This window comes from Rhinopithecus roxellana, chromosome 3, assembly GCF_007565055.1.
Source record: "Rhinopithecus roxellana isolate Shanxi Qingling chromosome 3, ASM756505v1, whole genome shotgun sequence".
Lineage (NCBI taxonomy): Eukaryota > Metazoa > Chordata > Mammalia > Primates > Cercopithecidae > Rhinopithecus > Rhinopithecus roxellana.
This window is the reverse complement of record NC_044551.1, coordinates 39565013-39585508: the sequence shown is the minus strand read 5'-3', so window position 1 is coordinate 39585508 and position 20496 is coordinate 39565013. Positions and strand designations below refer to the sequence as shown.

The following is a 20496-nucleotide window of genomic DNA, read 5'->3' as shown; positions in this document are numbered from 1 at the left end:
CATCCAGTCTAGTCTCCTTCTTCCTCCTCCGTGGTTCTTTCTTAGAGTAATAGTGGCAGGGTAATGGTGAAAGGAGTGTTTTCTACAGTCACACCCAATTTTGAATCCTAGCTCTGCCTTTTACTAGTTATCTTACCTTTGGCAAATTACATAACCTGTTTATGTATCAGTCTTGTCTCCTGTAAAATGGGGATAGAATAGTACTTTTTATAATAGAACGTATTAGTATTTTTTGAGAATTATGAGATGGGGTATATGATGTTGTTAGCTTAGTCTCTAGCATTCAATAAACACTCGGTAAATGCTAATGATTATTTTTAATGAGTTATTGCAGTTAGGGCTGAGATGGGGCATCATGAGGGAAGGCAGAAGGGAAGGCTCAGGAAGAAAGGAATATCTGTTTGCAGTTATCTGTTAACATGTATGGTGCATTTTCTCTGTACCCCAGCAATTTCATTCCTAGTTCTTATTATGTACCTGGAGAAATACCACATGTGTTCATAAAGTTGTAGGTACACTGTAATTATTGCAGCACTGATTGCAGTGGGAAAATTAGAAAAAGTATAAGTGTCCATCAATAAGGGATGGCTAGAAAACAACAGGACATCCATAACATAAAATGCTCTGCAGTGGTTAAAAGAATGAAGTAGAACTGTATGCTTCAACAGGTAAGGCTTCCCAAGACATGTTAATATGTGAACAAAACAAACTGCAAATTGTATAGAAAATATGATTCCGTGACATGATTGTATATTTCAATGGTTATATACATGTGTGTACATAATGTATATATAATATATATGAATAAAAAATTATCAAAAAGGATAACAGTTGAAAGGGACCTAGAGGTCATTATCAAAGGGGACCTCAGGCTTTGCTGTAATATTATAATTTCTTAAAAAGGTAATATATGCATACATTGTACAGTTAAACATGATCAAGGACAGAGAAATAAATGCCTATCTGGCCAAGAGTAGGAAGAATAAGGCTCTGTCAAACCAAAGGCCAATGAAAAATTTCCAGCTCTTTTTTCTAGGCTTCTTTCCACCCCTGTTATCCACTGGTAGATGGAGAGCATTATTAGACTGACAGCTGTACCAGCTCCAAGGGGCTGCATAAATGTATCTCTGTCTATCTGTCTATCTTTGTATATTGGTATGGTGAGTGAGGTGCAAGGAGATATGTGTTTGAATCCTGGTTTTACTCTGAGAATCACAGCATGGTTACCTGCTGTTACCAAAAGGCAAACCACTTGTTTTCTTTAAGCCTCAGTTTTCTCAGCTCTAAAATGGGGATACTAACCATTGTCCTGTATCTAATTTTTAAGGTGATTGGGCAGCTTATATGAGATTGTGGATATAAAACATGCTATAACCTGTGAAGTGCTTTTTATAAGACAGTACTGCAAATGTGCCTGGCAGCCAGGGTTGCAGCAGCCTTGCCGCATTCCTCTGGAGCTGGCGAATGTTGCAGAACTGAGCACACAGCAATAAACACGCAGCTCTCAAAAGGCTGAAGATCATAGTAGTTACTCTATTTGGTATATAAAATACTAACATTATTTGCAGAAAGGCTGACAGGTTAAAGGGATAGAGAAAAATGAAGATCATGGTCCTGAGGTCAGACAGGTGGTGGAATGTGGCAGTGGTCTCTGAACATCTGGGAGTCCTAAGCAAGCCTCTAGCTATGCAAAGTTGAGAGTACAGCATACACAGGAAGACTGGTAAGTGAGATCATCTTTGGAGAAAGAAACCACATACCCTCTATTTCTGACCATCTTGATTCACCTCCTTTATCAATCCTGACAGACTCTCATTGCTGTGTCCCAGGGCCAGGATTTAAAACTCATTGCCTGGGTGCTCCTTCTCTTTATCTAGTGTCACAAAGAGTTCCCAGCGGTGTGAATGAGAGCTTTTGGTGCACCAGGACTTCAGAGACCAGGCCACCAGTTTGGGGATAGGGATAGCTCCTTGAGAAACCCTCTGGAAGGGTGAATGTGTTTATGAGAAAGGACAGAGTGTGTGAGGACTGAAGGAAAGAAAGTGCGGTGGCAGAGGTAGGGTGTATGGACTCTATAGATGACATGTAGGGGAGTAAGTTTGGAGATTACGTATGGCTTTGGGAGCTCTGTTACCCACTCTATAAACTTGAGACAGTTATTTATCCCCTCCACATCTACAAAATAAATGGGTTGATCTATGTCAGGGTTCTCCATCAGAATGATCTAGAGCCTTGCTGTGCAAACCTTTGATCCAAGGAAGCAGCAGCATCAATCTTCTGGACGCTTTAGAAATGCAGACACTCAGGCCTACCCCAGAACTCCTGAGCCAGAATCTGCATCTTAGGAGATCCTCAGGTGATCCTGGACACTGAAGTTTGAAAAGCACTGAATTAGAGACTCTTGTTGACATTATGGATTTCTGGGTCCGCATTCTGAGAGATTCTGTTTCAGTAGTTTGATTTTGAGAAGCTATATTTAATTTAATTTAATTTTTATAACCACCTTATTGAGGTGTGATTGACATAAAAAAGCTGTGCATGTTTAGGACTTGATGAGTTTAGAGACAAGTATATGCTCATGAAACCATCACCATAATCTATGCCATAAACCTATCCATCACCCCCAAAGGTTTCTTCTTGCTCTTTTATATATTTATTATTATTATTGTTGTTATTTGCAGTAAGAATACTTACTATAAGATCTGTCCTCTTAACAAATGTTTGAGAATCTGTCTTTTTGACAAGCACCTCACAGCTAGCTTTGACAGCCATTGAATTCTAAAGCTAAGAGTCCTTCCTACACCAAGATTCCATGATTCTGCTGATACTCAAGACACTCTGAAGGAAAGCACGATTCTCTGAGGGTGAACAGTTGGAAGACCTGGGAATGTACTGGTGAGAAAGGAAGCAGAGGCTTGTTCTCTATGTGCCTGTGGGTTGCCCAGAATATGAGGCAAGAGAGCATGCTGCCCAGAGCTGTTGCCCATTTCACGGCTGGGATTAATGATTGTCGGCAGCTCCGTTAAGACGGTAAACTAATTTAACAATGGACACTGAAAACCAGCCCAATTCAAAGGCAGAGAGTGGTAATCTAATTGCACTGAATTAGCCTCAGGAGGCTTGGACAATATCCACTTCAGAAAACCACAAAGGGATCCTTTGAAAGGAGTTTCAAAAGCTTTGGTGCCTCAGTACTCCTCATAAGAGCTCGCATTACAAAACATAGGCACTGTGTGGATAAGCCCCTCTCCCCAGCATCTCTGGGCATTGTTCCCTTCTAATGTGCTTTCTGAATGAATTTGCTGGCTGGCTGTATGGCATTTTCATTTTATGTGTTAGGCTTTACAGGGAGTTGGTTCAGGGAGACAGCTGGAGTTCAAGGCTGAGAGGCCATCAGTCCTGTGAACACCATTGGTGCCTGTGGCCTTGTCCGTTGGCAAGTGCACTTTCTGGTAGTTTTTTTCTGGCTTATTCTGAGGCTCTTCTCATTTCTTAAAACCAGGCTTTTACATAACCAAGGTGATTTCTTTTCAATAATTCTTTGTTGCGTGGTGTTTGTATGTTCTTTGTCCAATTTATTAATTATCCAATCCATTTTTAAAGAGAAACATATCCCCGTTAGTGGGTATTCATGTCATGATTCGAAGAGCTTACAAAGATTAGATGACAATTTGGGAATCAGGAAAGGAGGGAATATAGAATTGCGAAGGATTGTTTCTGACTTGCATTTCATTCACTCTTCTGCAGCAAATTACAAATCTCAATTTGCAAAAGAAGCTTGAATTCCTTCTCTGTCTTTCCTGGGAGGTGGACGTCCAGGCTCTCCTTGCACATTTCCACTGACAGATACCATCACTACCACTGAGGCAGCCCACAGTACCATTTGAAAGAGCTACCAGAAAGTTCTGATTTATATTTAGTCCGAATTTGTATGTGTGCTTTCAAAAAAAATCTATGAGTTTACTCTGATTTTTCTCTTGGAGCTACATAGAATCAATCAAATCTAATGTTTCCCAATATGGGGTCCCTGGGTACATAGGAGATTCATGAAATAGTAATGAGGACTCAGAGTGCATTTTAAACATTTCAAAGGCTCTAACAAATTGCATATTTACTTCTGACAAGGCTTTCTGGATTAACTAAAAATAATCACAGATCTTTACTTTTGTTTTTTCTTAGGTCAACTCAGTGTGGCGACATTGCTTATCCCATGGTATTTAGTATTTCTGGCAGTTACATATGCCTTTGATTAATAAAGATGGGAAAAATATGTTAATGATGAATGGTATCTGGTAAACAAATTTTTTTTTGAAAAAACAAAAACAAAAACAAAAAACAGGCTTTGTGAGGGGAAAAAGAGCCAAACAGAATCATTGATAAAAAGTATAGAAATGTTTGGTCTCTCTTTCTCACACCATTTTTCAGATCTGTGAGTACAGTGATCAGGCCTCATGTTTTCTCATCACAATAAACATTTCCGGCAGAAACTGACATATGTATAGGATCTGTCAATAATCGTGTCTGGGTCAGGATAATTCTCCAAAAAGTGAATTGCTTAGTGAGGTCCTCAATTCTTTCAGACCTTTGAGCCTGACTATACCTTGATGTGGCTATTTCTTACAATAGCTGAAATATACTGCAATAGCTGTAACGAAAGCTGTGCTATCATGGAAGAGATCGGGAGAAGATATCCTAAACTGGCACAGCTAAAAGTGATTTTAGAATGCGATTGGCCGAATCTCTTCATTTTACAGCTGAGGAAACTGAGAGCCAGAAAGGTCTTAGAACCCTCTCAAGGTCATGCCACTAGCTAAATTCTGGATCCTAGGTCTCCTTCCCTTTAGGCCAAAGCCTCTTTGTTTAACGCAAACCTGCGGAATAGTTTCAAGATGGCCAGACAGGGAGACAGCGCCATTCATCTTAAAAATCATGCTGGCTTCTGCCAGCTGATGAAGGAAATAAAGTTAATGATGCCCACATAAATGTGATGCTGTCGCAGGATGCACGCACAGGCTGCCTGGAGGGGAGCTCTGTGGGTCCTCTGAAGAAGGAAAAAATGATTTTAATGTACCTTTAAAGGGAGCAGTGTCTCCCCTTTCTGCAAGGACAGGGACTGTGGCATCTGTCCCTGCAGAGTGCTTAGTTTTAGACTGGACACATAAGCACATGATAAACAAGTTCCTAGTGAAGAAATGAAGGCAGCATCACCACTGGTCAATTCATCCTGAACCTTTGTGGGTATGGACCCCTGCCTTTGATAAATATCTTATCAGGGGCTGGAGAGAGTGTAGAAGTGTCAGATTCAGTCATTTGAGTTGACTGATATGAAAATTGAGTCCCCATTAGAGGAAGAGACTTGTTATGCCCATGCTATAGGATGGAAGCAGAGCTGACTCTAGAGGCAGGAGTTCTCAATTTATAGCCCAACTTCTCTTTCCACTGCACCACGGACATGGCTGTAACCTCTTTCATAAGGCAATCTAAAGAAAACAATTTCCTAAATATCCTCTGCTTAGGTCATTACCAGTTTGGCGAATATGCAGAAGTCATGTGCTGATTCATAACTCCATTTACCAGCCTAGGGTCCCTGTCCCACCTGTCCTTCAGGAGCAAAATCACCACATTTTCTTTTCCGTTTTTTAAGGTTCCTAAGCTCAAAAAGGGAGTAGACTAATTGGCAATTTGATGCTAATACAAACTTGCCCAAGGGACTTCATTCCTTGGGGAAAAGTCCTTGGGCCATGTCAGAAACTCCTAGACACGTTCTGCAGTGCCAAAATGCAGCAGGTAAGATTCAAGGTAGAGTACAGCTCTCTTTCCAGAAGGGAAAAATCAAGACAGTCACCTGCCCTTCTTGACAAGCCTGGAGATGGAGAAGCCATAGGGGCCACCTCAAGGAAAAACCCATTCACCTTTCAACTGGGTAGGTTTTTTCTTTAGGACTGAGATATGAAACAATGTATTTGTCATTTCCTTTTGATCCTAATGTGGATAGAAACATTTTCCCTTCAAGGTTTTGATGACCTTTGTTAGCAGCTGAGTGGCATATTCAGTACAAAATCCAGTGCAAGGAAGCACCTACTGGGATGGAAGAGGGAAATAGCACATTAAAGAAAAGTTGCTCATCTTTTGGGAAAACCACCCAGGGATTAGATCTGGTTCATCTCCCTGCCTTTATTCTCTTCTCAAGCACATGCTAGGTCCCTTTTTGTTTCATCAGGGTGCTTTGTGTATTTCATGAGGGGCATTTTCTCAAGCAAACTAGACTTTCCTCCTCATCATAATTAGTACATTGGAGCAGCTGATTAAAAATTTGGTCATTCTGTACTGTGGTTTGAAACCTTGGACAATTTTGTCTCCCCTCTGCCCAGGATGTATATTTGGCAATGTCTGGAGACATTTTTTGATGGTCATGACTCAGGGAGGTAGTGCTACTAGCAGCAGGGATGCTGCTAAACATCCCACAATGCCCAGGACAACTTCTATAATAAATAATTATCCAGTTCAAAGTACCAGTAGTGCAGAGCTTGAGAAACATGGGTCTGTTTGAGTTGCTCAGAAGGCAAGAGAATTTTGGGGGTATACTGGGCCTGTCCCAGCCATAAGCCTCTGTAAGAGCTCTGGGGATCAAAGCCAAGTTCCTTTGGGCTTGAAAGGACGTTTGAAAGAAACGTGCTTCTACCATTAAAAAAATTTGCTTATTATTTTTGACCAGTCCGGTTATACGGCCCCATTCTCAATTGAAAATAAGGGAAAACATTTAGGTTATTGACTCTCAGAATGCCAATTATGGAATTTTAGAATCATAGGTTTTAAAAATATCAGATCAGGAACTACAGCCAAATCACCCGATCTTACTTATGAAGACACAGTTGATGAGCATGCAATGTTTTTTGTCTTCCAGAACCCCATGTCTCCCTTTCTAAGACCTTAGTTCCTCCTCTGTGTTGGTACCATATGGGATTTCTGCCTCACTCACTTGATTTTTGTTTTTGTTTTTTTTGTTTTGCTGTTGTTATTGCCATTTCGCTGATTATGTGCTGATGCAGCATGTCTATTATTGAGAGCCTTTCCTAGCCCCCGATTTCCCCAACAAGGTGAGCAGCTGGCATCACTTATTCTAAGGAGTACCTGAGAGCCTGAGATGATTGGATTGGCCATTCCAACACACCACCCATCCCCTGGGGAAGAAGGGGTTATTCAAATGGAACCTGCTAGAGAACTGCCAGCCTCCATTTACCCCCACATAAATTCTAGTAAGTCCTCACATTATAATGCTTCTGTATTTTCACCGGGAATTTTAAAAATGAGTGAGTTAGAAATGAAAATACCAATTGAACAAATACAAGCTACTCACTTTACTTCCTCGTGACCTTTTTAAAAATCTTTCTGAAAAATTGCTGAATTTCCTGAGTTCAATTATCTGTAATATGTTTCAAAAATCAACATTTACTCCTCTAATGAAGTAGCCATTCCTGTATTTTGAAAGTGCAGTGGTGCCACCCACCTTTCCAGCTCTCCACAGTTATAACTCTTCTTTCCTTATAAACACATGGAATTATATTCCACATCCATTGCAGCTCATGTGTGCATTCACACACGTAGGGGAAAAAGATGTAGAATGATGTTTTCTGATAGGCCACCACCAGCTTAGTTGAAGAATTAACACAGTGGATTCATAACCTTATCAAAATGACTACAATGCAGACCTTTTAGACTGAGTCTCCCTTTTGTGAAAGACAATGTCTGGGAGAGGAAAATCAAGCATTGTTCATCAAGAAAAAAAGAGAGTGTGTGTGGGGAGAAAGATGTGCTTGGTTCTATTAATTTGCTCTTTAATCTCTCTGGTTCAGTTCTGTCTCCTGTAAACCAAACAGAGAATCAATTTGCATACAAATGTTACGAAGTATCCAACCTCCATACGTTTTATAGTTCTATTAAATAGGCAGGGGAGAAAGGATCTGATATTATTAATAGAATACTTCCTGCCCTTTCCCTCATAAAGTAGCCACATTTTGATACATTTCATAAGGCCCTGGATTGTTGTACTTTTTCATTCTATCTGACTCTCTGACTACTTGCATTCTGATCTGTGGTCAGGACTCTGTGGCCTACAAAATAATTATGTGAACTGGAGATTAGAAGCTTTAGCATTGGGTATCTCAGAGAAGGGGGCATGCCTTTTCTTCATCTCAAGAGAAAGACATGAAAAGAGGCTGAAATACAGAAACTTATTATTTAAGGGGAGGTGTCATTCATTTAATAAACCAGCCAAGAGATTAGTCAAACCAGCAATTCCTATGAAGTGTAATAAAACAAAAATTATTTGCTGTTTTATGTTGGGAGAGGATAATATTTGGTGACCACTTGTTTTTAAAAACAATTTGGAATGGGTTTTTCAAATGACTGTTAATCCAGTGCCACAGTAAAATATGAGAGGCAGGCATCTAAAATGAGGAAGATTAATGATCCCTGCGTGTCATGGAAGAAGAATAATTTTTTTCAATTCATATAAGTGGAATTTATCATAGCCATCTCTGAAGATGGTATGATTCACCCACTTACAAAAGGACTGTCTGTTTCAATCCTTCTTGAAGAGGTGATTTTTCACTTTTCATTTCTACTAACGTAAGAATGCCAAGCCTTCAGGCAGGAAATTTTAACCTGAGAGACAGTGGATGGGAGAACTCAGCTGTTGAGTCAAATATAAGCATAAATTTAAAAACAAAACAAATGAGGAGTGCTCATGAGTTCAGGATCTTCAGCTAACAGAGTTTGGAAAGGTGGGTTGGGGAAAGAGGCAGTCAAAGTTTCAAAAGGGAAATGTTTCCCAGTATGTTCCTGAATAGATCCACTCTGCACCCAAGTTCAGGGCTTTACACACTGAGGTTATAATACTATTGTTTCCAAGCACTCAGCCTTAGTAACCTCCCTCCCTCCTCACAGAAAAAGAAAACAACAGCAAAAAAGGAGAGAAAATGAAATGCTCTGTGTCCAGCGAGTTTGAATGCAACCTTCCCCGTCACCGCTAGTTGTCACTTGGCTCCCAGACGGGAAAGCTGAGGTTTTCGGCACTGCGGTTAGGGAGAATGCAGTCCTAATTAAACTGAGTAACTCCTAAAGCTTCCCCTTAAAGTCCTCAGCCGAGTGAAAGCCAACATGCAGTGGGGCTGGGGACCAATGGTGGGGGGTGTAGCAGACAGAAGGACAAACAAACCGTAAGAAACAGGCAAACAGCTGCCAGAACAGCGACTGTCTCAGACCTCCACGCACAAGCCAGACACGCTGCGGGCGGGGGTGGGGGGGAGTTGGCGGGGGGGGCGGGAGGGGGGAGAAGGGAGACGGGGGATGGAAGGACCCGATTGCAGTGGAATACAGCACCCCTCTTCCCCAAAATGATGGGACCACGGACAAAGGTAGCCTCTGTACTCTTTCCCCCCATTTCCATCAGAGCGATGTGGTCAGTAGAAAATTGCATACCTGAAGAATACAATGGTCTCCCAAAGGTAGAGTCGAAGAGTATTGAAGCTGTACATTTTTCAGGTCCTTGTGCTTTGTAGTCCACGAGTTATGGTGGCAAAAATGTTTCAAATTGGCACTTACAAAACCAGAAAGCGCTATTGAAAAAAATAATCCAGATGTTAAGGGGAGGCGGGGAACAGGGGCGCGGAGGGAGAGCCCCAGGGGAAGTCGGAGCGAGGGGGCTGTAGATACCACGGACAGCGGCTGCTGCGAGGCGTTTCAGCACCACGGCGAGCGTCCAGCCCTGCTTTTCAGGAGCGCGAAGAGTATTGCTGTTTGTTAAACTCCAGCGTGTCTGTTGGCTCCCTGCGGCGCTGGGGAGGCACGTTTGGGGGTGGGTATATTTCCTTTTTTTTTCTTTTTTTTTTTTTTACCCCTGTTTTTCTGTTTAAACGGCGAGCTCCATGCAAGGAAAAAAATCTTCTGTGGAGATCAGAGCGTTGGCCTTGGACCGTTGGATTGGGCGAGCATCTTGGGTAAAGAGAACAGAGCTTTATGGCTCTGGGCCGGCTGAGGGGGTTAGAGGCGAGGGGAAAGCGGTTGATAGCGCTGCCTTCAGTTAAATCTCGGAGAGTGTGCCAGGCTGGCGCATCGCAATCCAGTCTCGGAATCTCATTCCCCTGCCTCGGTGCTATTCTGCTGTCGTCTTGCTATTCCTGTTTCCTGGTCCCCGGTCCCTGCCGAATAAGTTATGATCACTGCAGAAAAGGTGTCCCATTGCTTGGGGCCGCAGGCGTCAGAGAGCCCGGGGCAAGTTTCAGGGGCTACCGGGGTCCATGGCTACCCCGCGGGGCTCAGGAGCCCAATGCCACAGATGCATCTCGGTTTTCTGAGCTCGCTTATCTTCCCTTGGTCAAGACTCCTTCAGATCTTCAGACTTTCTTACTGCATTAATTTAACAAACTGGAGGCGTGGGGGATGGGAGGGGTGACAGCCGATGGGAGGGGGTTGAGAGGATAAAAAAAGGGGGGAAACTCCTTAGTATCTTCAAACCCTCCCACTCGAGGTGTTCATTGGCCCGCGGCTACGAAAACCAGATCTTCTCCCGCTATTCGGCCAATAGCCTGTTAGACTCCGTGTTGAATTTAACGCTTGGAGTGCTGGACGAGATCTGCGCAATCCCCCTCCTACCCGCAAGCTTCTTTCCGTGTAAGCGGTAGGGTAAGAGAGGTTATGGAATTAATCTCTCTAGGTCTCTCAAAAGGTTGCCTTGATTTTTAAAGATTGCAGTTGCATGTGAGTAAAACACGTGGTTCCTAGTTAAGACGTGCTCTGGGCTCAATTTATCCTTTTACAAAGGAAGAGTTGAAGCAGATTCCTGATTTTTTAAAAAGAGCTCTGAAGTTATAATATTTGGCCCCAGAAAGAAAGGAGGAATATCCAAAAAGAAGTCTGGTGGATAAAGACCCCCTCAAGGGTCACTGCAGCAGGGAAATACGAGAGAAATTCTTTGAGCAGTTTCCAGGGTTGAGTGGGAGGTGTTGTGGCTGGCACCCTTTTGAGAGGGAATAAAAACACCTTATTCCAACTGGACAGGAGACAGTTTTATTCGCCTTTTATTTTCTGGGGAAACTGAGCCTCACAGAGCTGTGGCTTGCTCCAAATTGATGGCAGAGCCAAGTTGTACACACAGGGATTGTGTTATGACTCACATTCCCTGTTTTTTCTTCAGCTGTTTTCCCACCTTATTTGAATCTTAGAAGCCAGCTATACATTTCACTCTGAAGCCCATCTGGGGAGATGGAGTTAATCAGATTTTCTCCAAGCTACGGGACTATAGGATAAATACTTTAAAGGATTTTCTGGCTGATTTGAACTCACTGGCACTCTGGAGACTCTCCCTCCCAAGGCTACTGAGAGAGGACAACCCCTTCTCCTTACTCAATAACGTTAGAAACTCCTTTGGTTGGTCTCCCAAGAGTACTCATCAGCTCAGTTCCCTCCAAGGCTAGGCCTTCTCCCAAGCAAAAACTTCTGGAAAGTCTTGTTTACTAGCCTCCTACCAGCAGGATTTTCCCTCCCCTCCCCCTTCACTACAATAGCACATCCCACATTACCGGTTCTGTTATTGGCTCCCACAATCTAGAATTTCCATGATATTCTGAGTAGTGACTAAAAAGGAAATTTTGTTTTGAAGGTGTATATTAATATGAGTTGGATACAAATTTAAATACAATAAATAATATATGTATTTATATATATATTCAAGAGCTGACCTTTATTAGCATGGTTTCTATGTGTCAAGAGCTACTGTGAATTCACATAATCTCATTTACTTTTCACAGTCAGACCTTGAGGTAAATACTATCTTTGTGTATGTGTTTTTGCACATTTTTGAGTATGCTTGGGCGAAACCAGCTTGTATGTTACTGTATATATAAATTTATTTATGATTTGTATCGTGCCTAATTCTGAAGTGGTTTTGATATGCATATGTGTATTTGTACATTTGTGTTTGTAAATGGGTCTTTCTCCACATACACATAGATGTGTATGTATCTATGTGTGTCTTTGTGGTGCTCCTAGAAATACTGAAACAAGCTGTAAGCTGGCAATTTTGTCCTGGTCCCTCATCTGACTAGGAAATACCTGCAAAGCCAGGTGTGGTGCACTATGTGGAAATTTGTTTTGCTTTTCCTTCAAGGGGTGCTGTGCATGTGTGGCTGTTCATGAGTGTGAGTGGCTCCAAGGCTGTGGCCTGTGCAGGAGGTGAGAGTAATTATTACCTGGGGTGGTGGAGGGGCACCTGTTTGTTAATAGGCCTCTGTTAACTATGAGGCTGATACTTTCATTTAATCAGCACATATGAAAGGAGCATGTGCCAAGTATTGGGGATATGACAGTATATAAGATAAACAGTACAGTATATACTGATAGTGTGTAAAATAAACAGTAAATAAGATAAACTTTTGGAACATGCAGTTGCTTCAGAAGTTCAGTGGGAAGAGTCCCTCAGGTTAGTTAATCTACACGTTTTAGGCTACACATCACACACATCACATATTTATGCCAGGACAGATCTTTCTGTTCTTGTATAGGTCACTATTGAAAATAAATAACTGTGGGCTTGGCAGTCAGGGATTTATGTCCTTATTTTATCTCTTCCTCAAAAGGTTGGATATGTTGGAAAAATGACTAAACTTCTCCAAGCCTAAGTGAAATGAGGGTAGTAATGCCACTTTTCTCATTGCAAGAAACTGCATGGAATACATATTTAAGTCTGATCTTATTGTAGCTTACCATGCTATGAAACAAAAATCTTCAAGGAATGGAATGGATTGGCTTCAGCTAATGATTCATTTCTATTGGTAACTTTTCTGTGTAGTCTGACTCCAGTGTAGTTCTAATACTTGACTGGTCTCTTATAGGTCCTAGTAGCTGGATTTGAACCCTACTAAGTATGAATAAATTTTGACACACAGTGAAACTTATTTTATTACTAGAAAAGGTTCATTATGTTATTCATTCAACAAACATTTATTGAGCATTTACTGTGTATCTGGTACTATTTTTGGCACTGGGGATAAGCAGGGAACAAAACAAGACAAGAGCCCTATTCTAATGGTATGCATCTTCTATTGGAGGAAGACAGAAGACAAACAAGGAAATACATGGTGAGTTAGGCAGTCATAAGAATTAAAAAGAATAAGGCAGGGCAGAGAGTGGCGTGGAGGTGCTATTTTATGTAAGGTGATTAGATCAGAGAATGGCTCCTGAAAAGGCATTTATGTAATTGAAGGAAGTGAAGGAATGAATCATGTGAACCTTGGGGGAAGGTGGAGGTAAGGAAAGCTTTCTAAGGAGTGGGAAAAGCAAATGCAAAAGCCCCAAGAGGGGAGTATATTTGCAGTGTACAAGAAACAGCGTGGAGACCAGTGTGCCTGGATAGTGTGAGTGCAGCGAATAGTGGTAGAAGATGAGATTAGAGAGGAAGTTGGGGACTAGAGCAGGTACTACCTCTAAGAAAAGATTTCAGGGATGGCAGGAGCAAAATGAAAGCAGAGAGACTGGTTAGGAGCTACTGAAAAAGTCCATGTGAGAAATTCCTTAGGATAGTCTTGTTCAACACTTTCGTGGACAGAAGAGGAAAATTATATACAGAGAGGTTAATAGACTCACCCCTTAGACTCATAGCACAGCTGGGACAAGAACACAAGTACCCTAATTATAGCTAAAGGGTGTTTCAACTATTTTTTTTTGTTTGTTTCAGCTAAGATAAAGGGCATGCAGAAAGAAAGGAAAGTCTGTGAGGGAAGAGACTTTACCTGTTTTTGTTACTGATATATACTGATATATATCACATATCAGTATCAGATACTAAATAATATAGTGTCTGACACATATGAGGGGCTCAGTAAATATTTATTGCAAGGATAAATGAGTGAATAAACAAAAGAACAAAAAAATTCAGGCAGAGGACACAAATACAGGAGAAAGAGAGTAAGGAATATTGTTAATCAGGTGAGATTATGTTGTCCTGAGCCAGCTAATATAATTAATATAATGCCAAGCCTCTGTCCATAATGCCATTCACAGAGGAGAGTGCTGTATGTTTCAACACTGCTTTGACAGACCTGATTGATACTTTGCAAAGAGAGATATTTGGAACAACTGAGCAGCTTGCCTAATTGTGTTGTAGTATGATGAATAAAGGCCTGAAAATGGTACTGTGGAAGAATCTTTTCTCCAAAGAATTAGAGGCTTGCTGCCAGCTGTTTCTAATCCTAATCCAGAATGCTCTTGTTACTTTTTTTTTTTGCAAAGCAATTATCTGTTCTTTGTGATTTAAAGAAGGGACCCCAGAACTACTTAGGGGATCTCAGTGACACCAGAAGAATTTTAGTTGTAAAGAATAGATGCATAAAATACGAAGAGACCTTTCCTCCCATTTTACTAGCTACTCAGGGTCTGGGAAAGGGGAATGACTGGCTTAAGATATCACAACAAAACTGAGTCTAGATTGGAGGACTCTTAATCTTTCAGGTCATGGTTCCCTACCTTTTTTCTGTGAGACCTAAAATAAAAGAAGAGGAGGTACGATCTGTGATGAAAAATGCTTCATATCAAAGCTGACCTGCTCAGAGACCAGAGACTCCCCAGTTTTCTTTTGTAGTCAAGCCTATACTTGTACTTGGTGCTCTAACAGCTTACTGTTCGTAAGAGACTTTTAGTGATCTCCCTGTGCTTCATTTCCATCTTTCTCTCAAACTATCTCTGCCTCTTTTTCCTACTTTCTTCTCATCTGCCCTTACATGTTATTTCATCTTTATTCAGTTAGTTTTTCTTTCTTTCTCTCTTTTTTTTTTTTCTGAGATGGAGTTTTGCTCTTGTTTCCCAGGCTGGAGTGCAGTGGCGTGGTCTCTGCTCACTGCAACCTCCACCTACAAGGTTCAGGCGATTCTCCTGCCTCCAAGTAGCTGGGATTATAGATGTGCACCGCCTTGCCTGGCTAATTTTGTATTTTTAGTAGAGATGGGATTTCAACATGTTGGCCAGGCTAGTCTCGAATTCCTGACCTCAGGTGATCCACCTGCCTTGGCCTCCCGAAGTGTTGGGATTACGGTGTGAGCCATTGCATCCGGCCCAGTCAGATTTTTCTCATTGGGTCTCTCGTCTCCTATTGTGTCCACAAAGACTTTTGCAATTAAGAAGGCTTGACATAGGACACACTTTTACTGAGTTTGTTCATTCACTCAAAGCCTTGTTCATTTATTTAAAAAACACATATATCTTGAACACTGGTTGTGTGTCTGACACTGTGCTGAGGTTTTGCATGTCTAAATAAAGATTTGTTCATTCATTCTTTAATAAATATTTATTAAGTACTGTCTGTGTGCTAGGAACTTTGGAAAATGGTAGCACAAGAAAAGCATAATCAGTGTCATTGAAAGGAAGGAGGTGATAAAGGAGATTCCTGTACTGCATATTTAAAAATCCTTTAATATTGAAATACACATAAATACATACATTTTGATAAATTATTTACAAAATGAACACTCACATAGAACATTACCAGGACTCTAGAGGCCTGCCTCTTATCTCCTCCCAGTCATTATCTGCCAAAGATATCTATTAATATTATTCTGATTTCTGTTACTTTCATTTTGCTTGCTTATGACTAAATGGAGTAAATAATCTTTGTTCTTGAGGGGGATCGACCTGTAACTTTCCTTATTTAAAAATGCCTTTTTCAGGTTTTGGTATAAAGATTATGGTGGCATTCTCAAGTTGTAATGTTTTTTCTTTTCTATTCTTTACAAACATCCATGCAAAGTTGTGCTATTTCTTCTTTCAATGTTTGGGAGTGTTCATTGGTGAAGCCATCTGGAAATTTCTTAGTGGAAGGTTTATATTTTAAGGTTCAATTTATTTAATATATATAGAACTATTCTGATTGTACTTGTTCATGTATTGGTTTTAGTAAGTTTTTTTTTGTAGGCATTTGTCCATTTTATTTAAAATTTACATTTGTATAAAATTTTTTATAATCCTCCTATTTTGTTAGTCTACAGAATCTGCAGTGATGTATTCTTTTTTGTTATATTGGTAATGTGTACTTTTCCTTTTTTATTGATTATCTTTTTGTAGGTCATTAGCCATTGTATTGGTCACTTCATGTAACCAACTTAGAAATTCTTTTCTATATTATAAATTTGTTTTCTATTCCATTTATTTTGCTTTCAACTTATGCATTTTTGGGGGGTTTAATTTTGTTATCTTTTTCTGACTTCTTGAGATGGATGCTTAGATAATTAAGTTTCAACCTTCCTTATTTTCATATATATATTTTTCTGACCTTTGTTCAGCTGCATTCCACAAATTGTGATAAATTTTCGATATTATTCAGTTCAAAATATTTTCTGGTATCCACTCTGCTTTATTCTTTCATTTTAGAGGTATACTGTTGAATAATGTTATCCCATTGTTTTCTGGCTGACATCGTATCTTTGAAAAGTCAGCAGTAAGTCTTATTTTTGATTCTTTTAAGATAATTATTCATTTTTTCCCCTGGTGGTTTTAAGGATTTTTATGTCTTTGGTTTTTACGAGTTTTATGTGCTATACCTACGTTTGATTTTCTTTACAAAATCTTACTTGGGGCTTATAGAGCTTTTTTGAATTTGTGCCTTGATGTATTTCATCACTAGTCATCATTTCATTACTACTTTTTCTTTATTCTCTCCTCTCCACTTAGAACTCCAATTGCACATATGTTAGGCTTTTTCCTTGTGTCTTGTATGCTGTTAATGCACTTTTCTGCATTTTTTATTATCTTTTCTCCTCTCTGCACCAATCTCGATCTTCTCTACTTTTTCTACTAATCTTCTCTTTTGCTGTGTTTGATCTGATTTTACACTTGTTAAATTGATTTTAATTATTAAATTAATTAAATATTAATTTCAATTGTTTTAATTTCCAGCTCTAGTGTTACCACTTGCTTCTTCTTTTCTTTTCTCTTTAAAATGGATTCTTGTTCTCTGGTGACATTCCTCATCTTTTTACCAATTTTCTGGAGTGCATTAATCCTGATTAAATTTCCTGTCTGATAATTCTAAAATATGGGTCATCTATTGGTATGTTTCTATCGCTTGATTTTTTATCATAGATTTTGTTCATTTGTATCTGTTTACTGATATAGTTGGTATTTTCTGAGTGAATGCCTTACATTGTATATGAAAAATTATAGTGGCACTGGATCATGTTATCTTCTGGGAAAGATTAAATTTCCTTTGGGTTGGCAGAGAGAGTATGGACAGATCACCTTGATTTAATCATGGATTAAGATGATTTTAAGTTGTGTTTCAGGCTTCTTGAGGATGTCTCTTTCTGATTTACCTTATTCCGTGAGCATAGCCTATTAGGGTCTTAATTGAAAGCCAATTCTGTGCCTTTCTCTTTGGTGGGCCCTGACTTCCGATTTCTGTTCCCTGAACTCTGTGAGACTGCCAAAATCATTGCTAAGCTTTTCAATCCTTAGAAGTTGCTTTTAAAAAAATATGTTTATTTTGTCTTGTAATGAAGCTGTCTCTGACCTTCCTCCCTGAAGTATCCCTCCCATCACTGTCATTCATTTTGTTTTATTTTTAGATGTACAGAAAAGTTCTCATATATCCTTCACCCAATTTCTCCTAATGTTAACATCTTATATAATATGGTACATTAGCCAAAATTAAAAAATCGATATTGGGACAGTTTTTTTCTTATTGTTTTTCTTACTGTCTTAAGATCAAATGCAGGGTACCACATTACATTTAGTCATTGTTTCTCTTTGGTTTCCTACAAATGGTGACAGATTATCAGTCTTTCCTTGTTTTTCATGACCTTCAGAGTTTTGAAGAGTGCTGGTCAGGTATTTCATAGAATGACACTCAATTTTGAATTTGGTTTTGTCCGATGATTTTCTTTTGACTAGGCTGAGGTTATGAGTTTTTGGAAGAGTATCACAGAGATGAAGTGATATTGTGGGGATACATGACATCAACATAACTTACTACTATTGATGATAAACTTGATCATTTGGTTTAGGTAGTATGTTTGCCAGGTTTCTCTACTATAAACAAAGTTACATTTTTTCTATTCCCATATTCTGTTCTTTTGGAGGTTGAGCCATTAAGTCCAGCTCACATTCAAGGAGAGGCAAATTAGCTCCACCTCCTAGAGGAGGTTATTAGCTATGTTTGCTTGGCTCCTCAGCCTCTGACCACGTGTATGTGCAGCTGAGAATTTGGCAAATGCATTATGAGGAACTGCATGCAGAATGTTGAGCTCACTTTTTCTGTGTGTGTGTTTTTTTTTTTTTTTTTTTTTTTTTTTTTTTTTTTTTTTTGCGGGGGGATATTGGCTCCTCAATTTTTGGCTGCATTTAATTAATTTTTTTGTCTTCCATCCCAGTGAAACTGCTGTGAGATCTAGGCCACTGCTTTCTGTTTTGCCCTTTTGCTCTGTACTGAGGTCAGAAAATGTCCTGAGTGAAGAAAGCACCAATTTAGGATCCACTTTGATGTATTTTCCTTCTCTGTGGCTCTTCAAGTTATGGTTGCTCCCCATTGCCTTCAAACATCTGATTTCATTTTTGATGTGATTGCTATTGTTGTTCTCAATGTTTGTCAGAGCCAAACTACTCCTTCATAGCCAGGAGGCAATGAGGAGACACTGGAAGGTCCCCATTACTCTGCACTATACCCATGGATTCCCTCAACTGGCTCACTTTTGGTCTTTTTGCCTATCTCACCTTATGCTTTCTTCAGGGATCAGCTATTACTTTCTATTCTTTTTCTTCCATCAAGCATTTTTTTTCTCTAGCTGTCACTTCTAGTTTTACATCTAACCCATAGTTCATTCTTCACACAGTTAGTGTTTGCATTGAATTGTCTTTATACTTAGAATGAAATACAATTGCCCATAGGATTTATATGTTCAGCCCTGACCCCCATCTCTGACGACACTTCTTGCCATTCTCCCCATCTCTTACCAAGCCATAGACTTTTGTTCATTCTTGTTTCCAAGCTACAGATACAGATATTCACACAGTTGGTTCTTCTTGTCATTCAGATCTCAGTTAAAATGATACGGCCTCGATAAAACCTCTTACTCTTCTTCCTGAAGTACTTTCCCCATCACTATTATTCATTCTGTTTAATTTTTCTTTACAGCAATCATCCTTACCTAATTTTTGTTCATTTATGTATTTACTTTTTCATTTTAGAATATAAGCAGCACAGTAACGGGGACTTTCTTCTTCCCCAGTCTATTACTAGTGTCTGTAGTAGTTCTTGGCACATAGTAAACATTAATGAATGAATGAAATTTTACAAGATTTATTTACACTGTGACTTGCACTGTATTTCATACTTCTGATACACTCTCTCATGAAATTATGACAATAACTCTATGGAGTACAGTCTATTATTGTGCCCAGTTTATAGAGGAATAATGCTTAAGGCACAGAGAGAGATTGTCTTGTTCAGTTACAGCGGGTAACTGGTGGTATTAAGACTTAACCTCAAGCCTGCACTTTTAATCCTTAACATCATTGTTTTTAGACTTATGATCTGTATTGTACGTTTTAGATCATTAGTTATAATTAGATTTTCTATTAATTTTACATAGGGCAAATCCTCTCAATTAAAGAATAATTTTCTTGATAACAAAATATGATCTTATTGTGGATTTCCTTTTTGGGTTTCCACCACAAGAGTTTTGAGAATTGACATCTGGATTTTTGTTTTGCTTTTTTTTTCTCCTAGCATCCACTTGTCATTCTTCTGATAATAGTATCTGGATTTTCCGTGAAGAGCACCCCTCTTTCATCCTCTGTTGGTAGGATTAGCCAAAGATCTCCCGTGCCTGATACAGGACGGCTCAGTCGATATACTCCATCCCCTAAACACCCAATAAACATGTCTATTGCTCAGGAATAAACATGTGACCTGAATCCATCCAATCACAGTTAATTCTGAGTCTTTTGTTGGAAAAAGGTTCACTTTATTTATTTTTCTTTTAAGACTTACCACTTTGAGGATGTAAGTAGGAGAGCCCACTATTCATAAACCACACCCCCACCCACTGTAAACAAAACAAAAAGGATAAAGCCAATACTGAGGCACTCAGAATTGGGAGTTGGAGAGAGGTATTAATAGGTGCTAGATAATATTGTTTTATTGTTTCAGAACCTGCATCCAGTCAGCCTCAAACCACAGTCTCATCTGGCCTTTTTGATTTAATGCACCAATTAATTTATTTTGTGCTTAAGCTAGTTTTAGTTGGATTTGTCTCACCCTTACACCCAAGAGAGCTGTGATTCATACAGTACTTCAGAAATGCCTGTTGATGGTTGATTGACTATGTGGACATGTGACTTGTACAAACCCGAGAGTGTATCTGTGTAGCCTGATGAGAGGTGAAAGGGTGTCTTGCATGACCTTGAAAAAAACCTCACCATGCCCCTCCCCCAACTGTCTGCTTTGGGCCCTTG

At 39.7% G+C, this 20496-nt stretch overlaps 1 protein-coding gene across 3 annotated transcripts in view; it reads right to left on the bottom strand.

Annotated features, from left to right (window-relative positions):
* GLRA1 (glycine receptor alpha 1) overlaps positions 1–9838 on the bottom strand; it is a 99860-nt gene extending 90022 nt beyond the window's left edge. For all 3 annotated transcript variants that reach the window (XM_010358647.2, XM_010358649.2, XM_010358650.2), the window contains exon 1: positions 9481–9838. In XM_010358647.2, coding sequence (XP_010356949.1) covers positions 9481–9536 — 56 coding nt within the window. In that variant the 5' untranslated portion in view covers positions 9537–9838. The remainder of the gene's footprint in view (positions 1–9480) is intronic.
* Between the last annotated feature and the right edge of the window lie 10658 nt (positions 9839–20496).